This window comes from Cimex lectularius, unplaced genomic scaffold (assembly GCF_000648675.2).
Source record: "Cimex lectularius strain Harlan isolate CLEC.00 unplaced genomic scaffold, Clec_2.1 scaffold125, whole genome shotgun sequence".
In the NCBI taxonomy this organism is placed as follows: domain Eukaryota; kingdom Metazoa; phylum Arthropoda; class Insecta; order Hemiptera; family Cimicidae; genus Cimex; species Cimex lectularius.
In genome coordinates, this window is record NW_019392662.1 from 1,100,608 (window position 1) to 1,108,930 (window position 8,323).

Genomic DNA, 8,323 nt, shown 5'->3' on the forward strand with positions numbered 1-8,323 from the left:
TCACTTAATGACTTTATCATGGAAAGGCCCTGGAGGGGCAGAGTGTATAAGGGGGTGTTACAGATGTGACCGGTCCTTGGACTAAAGTCCAAATGGTAGCATGATTAATGCACAAAGAGCTCCCTCAGTCACAATATCACCAGTTAGTTCTACTCAATCAAGGCACATTCAGCCTTATTTGCACTTATTAGACACAATGGAACTAGACATCAGTTCGTATTTTCACTCTTCGTCCACACAACCAATGGCGTTATTTTCTTTTATGGCCAAATATTTTTGCACTTTTCTGTCGTATTTTTTGCCAATGAAATGTGTCAAAAAAATCGCTATTATACTTAAGACATTGCCAAGGGACTGGAAGTAAGTATTGTTTTTGTCATTTTTACATTTTCTAATATTTACATTGCTTTTACTGACAGTGTTTTAATAGGGCTTTCAATGCAGCGGTTCACATTTTATTCAGCTCTTTCTACTTTAAATTATTTAACTGTACGGTGACAAATGAATTTGAAAAGTTGGTGAGAAAACACCCGAACAAAGTATGCTTTCATTTTGAAGAGCAGATATGGACTTTTAAACAGGTCAGTGCTTTTTATTTAAATAAATACATAAATGAATCCTACAGTACATTCTATTAGTTATAAAATTTAATGGATTAACAAAAATCTTTTATTAAATTCATTTATGGCATTCAGAACTTTTCTAACATTTATTATGTTAACTTACCATGTTATGATAATATCAGAGGAATTCGATAATTAATTAATTGACTGTCCTTTTCAAGGGCAATGGTTGCAAGGTCCATTCTAATTACGTCTCTCTTGCTTTATCTAAACAACTATTTATTATTTACAGTGATATCCTTTAACAATACAAATTATAATTTATGTTTTGGTAAAACATTTAGTAAATCTGCAATCAAATTTAACAATATTTAGATAAAGACAGAGTAAGAATGTTGATGTAAAATCAGTGTCATCACATGTCTACAATCAAAACTGATGGTTAAAATGCCAAAATGCATTAAACTAAACCATACAGTAAGAATGATGTCTTTTTATTTTTCCCCATCGATTATGGAGATAAGGAATTGGGGGAGCTCTCCCTGAGCACTGCAGCTTTACAGTTTATCGTACACCTTCCTGGTTCTATTTTGGGACTCGCAACTATACACGTGTAAATTGAGCCCTGTCTTCCTTTGAAAAAATGAAAAAAATTAAAAAAACTTTTTTTTTTGGGGGGGGGGTCAGGATCGAATTCAGGATCTCTGAGACCCGATCCCACCGGGGACTTCTATTGACGTGTCAACTTTCATGTGGCCACCGTCCCCCTTATTCGTCTGAAAAATCCAGAGGCAACTGTTAAACAACAACAAATCGAACCCACAACCACAGTGTCTATTGCCGAGAGTCTGACACCTTAACTACTCGTCTACCGCAGTTCCCATGTTAAGACATGAAGAAGATTTTGTATTTTAACAAGTGTCATACGCTTGGAGACTAGACGGACCATGGTAGCCGAGTGGTTATGGGGTCCAAATCGTATTCTAGGTTCAAATCCTGGCAAAACCCATGGTTTTTTAATTGATTAGAATATAAAAAACATATTGTAATATGGTTTCATCCTTCATCACAACACCTATCGGATGTTAAACCCTCCTATATGACAGGGATTACTTATTTCTGTGTCCTATACATTTAACAAAAAAATTTCTTCACTTGGTTAGAGAAAATGTTTTTGTATAATTTTCATAATTTAATGTATTTTAAGTGATCTACATTGCAATTATTAAGCATTGTCACTAATCTAAAGTAGACTAAAGATCGTTTAATGAACCCTTGTTTAGCTTCTATAAATGGTAGATAATGGTTAGTGGTGATAGATAATGGTGTTGTAGAAATTAAAAGATAAAAACTTCTATCTCCTCTTTAATCGAATTTAATTGAATTCAGTCAGTCAGAAAGGTTTATTTATCCATATTCAATATTTATACAACTTCTCCCTTTGGATTTAATTAATCTTGTCGACATGCTAAGTCAGTTTTAATCAAACTCTGTTCAATTATTGTTTACACCGTAAAACTGATAGTAGTTTTAGCTGAAAAAATTTTTTAGATGTTGATAATAATACAAAACAAAATTATTGAAACGTGATTTCATCTGAGATAAAGTTAAAAATAGGAAAGAATGCAGTAAAAAAACACTTTCTTTTAATAAACTTATCTCTGTAAACAAACTGGTGAAACAAACATTTGCTCGTTAATTTTTAAAAAGAATTCAATTTTTACCTTAAAATGCTTCCCACATATTTATGTTTTTAATAGAATGTCAACACATTTATTTCACTCGTACTATTAAAGCAATCGTTTTTCTTGTAATTGTCCAGGTGGATGAATACACTAACAAGGTAGCACAAGTGTTCCATAATGCTGGATACAAGAAAGGTGACACGGTTGCGATCTTCATGACAAACAGGCCCGAATATGCATGCATTTGGCTGGGCCTGGGGAAACTCGGCATCATCTCTGCTCTTATTAACACAAATTTAAAGCTCAAACCTTTAACGTACTCTTTAGGAATCGGCGCTTGCAAAGCTGTTATTTTCTCCAATGATCTTTGCTCTGGTCGGATATTATTTTTTGCTGATTTTGACTAAATTTAAATTTGTACTTAAACAACATTTAATGTGCAGCGATTCACGATATCAGGCCATCCTTGGAAAGTACCATAAGGCTTTTTCAACTGGGCGGTGTACCGAAAGAAGGGATTTCCAGTTTGGACAATGCGCTTAAAGTTTTGAAACCTGAATTTTCAAATGTCAATGTTAAAATTAATTTTAATGATCACCTTCTTTATATATATACTTCGGGTACCACGGGTTTTCCAAAGGCGGCTATCATGCCTCATTCAAGGTATTTCATCGTTGTAAATCCAAATCAAAGAATAGACACTGATTTCTTATAATTTTCAGATTTTTATTGTTTTCGAGCTTTGCGAGATACCTGCTTGATTTAAAAAGAGATGATATCGTTTACAACCCACTTCCTATGTACCATACGGCCGGGGGTATTCTTGGTGTCATGACTGCTATAACTTTGGGTGCTACTGCTGTCATAAAGCGCAAGTTCTCTGCATCATCTTATATTCCAGACTGCATCAAATATAAATGCACAGTAATATAAAAAATTCAACGACTTATTTTAATTTAATTGACGACAATCGTTCGTTTTTAGGTTGGACAGTATATCGGTGAAATATGCAGATACATTTTGTCAGTTCCTTCGAAGCCTAGTGATAAAGAGCACAGGCTGAGAATTATGGTAGGCAACGGGCTCAGATCTTCTATTTGGGCTCAGTTTGTCAGTAGATTCAACATCCCGAACGTTATGGAAATTTATGGCTCGACAGAAGGAAATCTTTTAATCGGTGACTTCAATTAGACAGTTAACCAAACCTTAACCTCAAACAACTTAATTTGTAATTTTTTTACAGCAAATGTTGACAATACAATCGGTGCAGTTGGTTCCTTATCAAAAGCTTTTCCAATGTTTAATAAATATATTGGATCAATCATAAAAGTAGATCCAGATACAATGGAGCCCATAAGGAATGAGAAAGGTTTTTGCATTGAATGCAGTGTTGGTGAGTTTTTATGTTATATGTTTTAATAGATTTTTATATTTTTTTATGGCCTTATAACTTTTATATTAGCCAGAGTTAGTTCGTTTCTCAAATTTCAAGGGTGACAGTGCAAATCAAACCCGTGACTGTGGGGGGTCTAATGACCTAACTGCTCAGCTACAGCCATCCCATGTTTATACAGATTAACTTTACAAGAAATATTATATAAGAATTTACTAAAGTTTATCTTTAACTTATTGGATATATATTTGATTGATATAGAATAATTATGCCCCACCTTTATTATACTGACAATCCAATTGGTATAAACAATTGTCAAAAGTTAACGAAATTGTTGTAAAGCCTACAAATATATAACTAACTGGGTTTATTTTACTAAAGTTTAGTTTTTATCCTGTTTTCAGGTCAACTGTTTCAAATACACCGAACTTGACATCACTTTATACATGTCAAAAATTTAATTTAATTTGAATTTTGTATAATTGTTATAACAGGAAATGCTAGTTTTTATTTTGAATCTCCCCCTTCTTATAAATTTAGATAATAGTGAAAATTATCGAGCTACTTATTTGACCAAAGCAACAATTGTGTTGTTTTATAAATAATTCATTAATCAGATAACGATACGAATAAATTGTCCAGGACTGTTATCGCAAAATATCACAAAAGGGGGAGTTTTTAACAACGTCTAACAATTGAAATGTTCCTATTCTTTTGCTATATTGCTGGCCAATTTATATTAAAATTTCAGAAATTGTTAAACACCACCATAAAGAAAGATATAAATTTATATTTCTTCCTGATAAATAAATTGACATTTATATGCTGCCACATTCATACTTTTGACCACTCTAACTTCACTACTAATAATTTAGGAAGGCCCAAAAATTTAAGATCTTGCAGCCAAATTGGTACAGGCTGTAATTCTAAAGGGGAGAAATTTGTCAAAATCCTTGTGTAAAGTGATATTTCATTAACAACACACATACCTTAAATGTAATGACAGCATTAATAATAAATTAAGTATGGTACAAGATATATTAATTCAAAATATTACTAAAAAAATAAATTCATGAATTAATTATTTATGGTGAAGTAAATTCTAGTTTGTTTCTTATTCTATTTCTAATAGTTTATTATTGATTTTAATACCATATTAATGTATAGTTAGTAAAACAATAAAATAAATAGTATGGCTGCCATGACGCTATCTGTCAAAAATTAACCAAATCTGTACAATCTATTATTGCTATATAATTTTTTTTTTTAAATATGTTTTTCATTCATTCACTCATACATCTTAAAAACTGGTTAAAAATCTGCTTGCTTATTGCCACCCAGACACATCACTATGGTCAGCATTGCTCCTGGATGATATGCCTTGAAAAATCATCCTAGCCTGGCACTCTGGCTGCAGAGGGATTGGGGGGCAAGTAGACTTAAGGTGAATCGGAGGTTTCTAGGTATGGGGGGCAATAGAAAGGGCTTGGACAGAAGGGTTATCATGAGAGCAGAACTTCAGAAAGCATATAAACTTAGAAATGTAGTAGGGGCGTTGCAGAAGCCGTTCTGAAGACTTTTGATTGGAATGCTTGGATGGCTTGTGGTACCCCACAGTTCTGCTCAGTATGTCCAAATAGGTTAAACTATTGCTTTGTAGAGTTAGTTTGTTTATCTAAGTCATGTCTGATTTTGGTGCTAACAGTCTTCTAAGTTGTCCAAGTCTTCTTTTCAGTTCTTGACCATTCTAGTGTGGGAATTCAAAATCATTATACTATATTTTGCAGATGAGCCTGGCATGTTTGTTGGCATCATTCCCTGGAAAGGGTCTATGAAAGAATTCTATGGATATGTTGACAAAGGGGAATCGAACAAAAAATTTATTTACGACGTATTCAAAAAGGGAGATCGTGCGTTTGTTTCAGGTATACCAGTTGTCTTGCTTGCACCTGAATGGTGTTTAATCTCTTAATGATTTTTTTTTTTCAGGAGACCTTATGGTTCAAGATGAAATGGGTTACATTTATTTCAAAGATAGAACTGGAGATACTTTCAGGTAAAATTACATATGATTACGATTATTCGTAATTATTAAAAATGTCCTATGTTCATATAGATGGAAAGGTGAAAATGTATCAACATCAGAGTGTGAATCCTTGATAAGCAGTACTATTGGCCTCACAGATTGTGTGGTTTACGGAGTACAGGTAAACAAATTTTATCAAAAACTTTTATGGATCGCATATTGATAGCCAATATTCATTTTGAAAGGTTCATGATTTGGAAGGTCGAGCGGGAATGCTTGCAGTTCTAGATCCTGACTGTAAATTAGACATGGATAAACTTGCAAGGGCGTTGGATTTGACTCTACCCAAATACCAACATCCGATCTTTATTAGGTTGCTCAGTGAAATAGAAATGACTGGTTAGAAAACACCTTGACACATTTATTAAGTAAATTAAATTATTAAATGTTTATTTTATTTTCAAGGCACTTTTAAGTTTAAAAAACTCAATCTTCAAAAGGAAGGTTTCGACCCGAATATCATTAAAGACCCGATTTTCTTCAGGAAGGGAAGCACATATGTGAGGATGACACGTGAACTACACGATCAGATTCTGAACGGGTCGATTTCTTTGTAATATTATTTTCAAAATTGATCCAGTTCCTTTTTTTAAACAATTTGAATTCCGTTAATTTACTTTATTGCAATTTCTAATAAATACAATCAATTTGTGATACGTTGTAAAGACTTCTATCTTGTATTGATTTTAAACTGAACTTTTTATTCACATACAATTATTGTATTAATTGAAAATTTTATTGTAAATATGTTTTAGTTTTAATTGAGGGAATAAATTTTCTCATTTTTTAATAGATGAGGTAGTTATTTATTTTTTTAAATTGTTGTTTAGTATGTATACAATAACATGTAGGGGTCATTTTAAATAAATTTGTTTTATAAATATCAGTCATTGTTTAATACATTTAGCACAATATGATATATTAAAAAAAAGAGAAAGAAAAAAGATAAAACATATCTCAGTTTATCTTCTGTACCACATTTGGAAAGTGTTCCATCTCTTGATTTTCTTCTGAAGTTGAAGAACTCCGTACAATAAAGCCTCTGCGCTTGGTGGACATCCAGGTACATATATATCAACAGGAATAATTCTGTCGACTCCCCTCACTACTGAATATGAGTAATGGTAGTAGCCGCCGCCGTTGGCACAACTGCCCATAGAAATGACCCATTTCGGCTCAGGCATCTGATCGTAGACCTTACGAACTGCCGGTGCCATTTTATTAGTGACCGTTCCAGCGACTATGATGATATCTGTTTGTCGTGGTGACGCCCGAAAGACCACACCGTAACGGTCCATGTCATACCTAGGAGACGCCATGTGCATCATCTCGATAGCACAACATGCGAGTCCAAACGTCAAAGGCCAGATCGAGTTCTTCCGTCCCCAATTCACAAGATCGTCAAGCCTCACCATGGCAAATTCTGCCCAAGTGTCTGTTTTCCCAAAAGGAGAGTATGGCCTTCGTTTTTCATCTTTACAATCGGTTGTACAGTTAATAGATTTTATCTTTGGCAAAATTGTCGGCATCAGTTTGCCCAATTTGTGAATAGAATGCAAACTTTTAAACATGATTATATGATTAACTATTAAACTTAATAAATATTATTTTCAAATATTTAAAAATCTCTCACTTTATTCACTTTTATGCAAATTGTGTTGCACTAATTTTTATTTAATAACATATTATTTATTGACCAGCTGATTAAGATAAAGGTAAAAGAATAATAATACCATATGGAACACCTTTGCTTTCTTTTTATTAATTTTTATTAATTTATTTTTTTATTACAGACTAAAAAAATTAAAAACCTAAGCCTTTTTAATCGCTAATGCGTATTTTAATACCAAACAAACTGGTTCAAATACTTGTCAATTCTGTTAACAAGCAGGACAATTGAAACTATAAAAGAAGAAGTCGACTTCACATCTTCACACAATGTCTTTTTAATTAAACAATTAGATAAAAAGACTTTTGGGATTCCTTTTCTAATGAGAATTCGACCTCCCAAACTTGCAACAACTTGGGTAGATTCTGCAATGTCTCCGACTCCAACAAAGACACTTTCTTGGGCAAAGGCTCGAGATCATACACCTTTGGATCCATTCTGTGAGGATTGTGTATTTGTTTTTGTCATCCCAAGTAAAGGTTCAGGGCCTATGTATGGTCTTACAGATCCTCCTCTAGCGAGTGTGTCTGCTTTTACGTTACCCCAAATTCCTTTGTAGCTTGGCACCCACGATATCATCGGGTTGATGTGGTTCCCCAGGTTTTGGAGATTTTGGATGCATTCACTGATTAATTTTGACGTGATTTTTTTAAACACTAATGCTTTTTAGCTGTTTGGCTATTCAATCTAGCGAGGATTTTTTGCCACTGTAACCTCTGCGAAGTTTTCTGAGGGTACAAGCATTGATGGCGTATATTCCTGCTTGAAAGAACAAAGAGTACTTCTCTAATGAGTTCAATTGCTCATATTTTGGGCTTGTACAGAAAATACCCGATCTGGTTTCTTTGTTTGTTTTTCAGCCCCTGTATAGCATATCATTTTATTAATTATAGTTTTGTGCCCGAATTGTTTACTTCCCATCCAATT

General features: G+C 33.4%; 1 protein-coding gene and 1 long non-coding RNA gene across 2 annotated transcripts in view; one reads left to right on the forward strand and one right to left on the reverse strand.

Moving 5' to 3' along the window:
• The window catches only part of LOC106668724, a 45,004-nt gene that overhangs the window by 34,492 nt on the left and 2,189 nt on the right, over positions 1-8,323 (reverse strand). The gene's annotated exons all lie outside the window — the stretch shown is intronic.
• On the forward strand, positions 4-6,602 carry LOC106668719 (long-chain fatty acid transport protein 4-like). Its single transcript, XM_014397696.2, has 12 exons — positions 4-360; positions 431-581; positions 2,386-2,623; positions 2,692-2,911; positions 2,971-3,172; positions 3,233-3,425; positions 3,492-3,641; positions 5,429-5,566; positions 5,631-5,697; positions 5,758-5,848; positions 5,913-6,066; positions 6,133-6,602. The coding sequence occupies exons 1-12, from the start codon at positions 101-103 to the stop codon at positions 6,282-6,284; spliced, it is 2,016 nt and encodes a 671-aa protein (XP_014253182.1). The 5' UTR covers positions 4-100; the 3' UTR covers positions 6,285-6,602.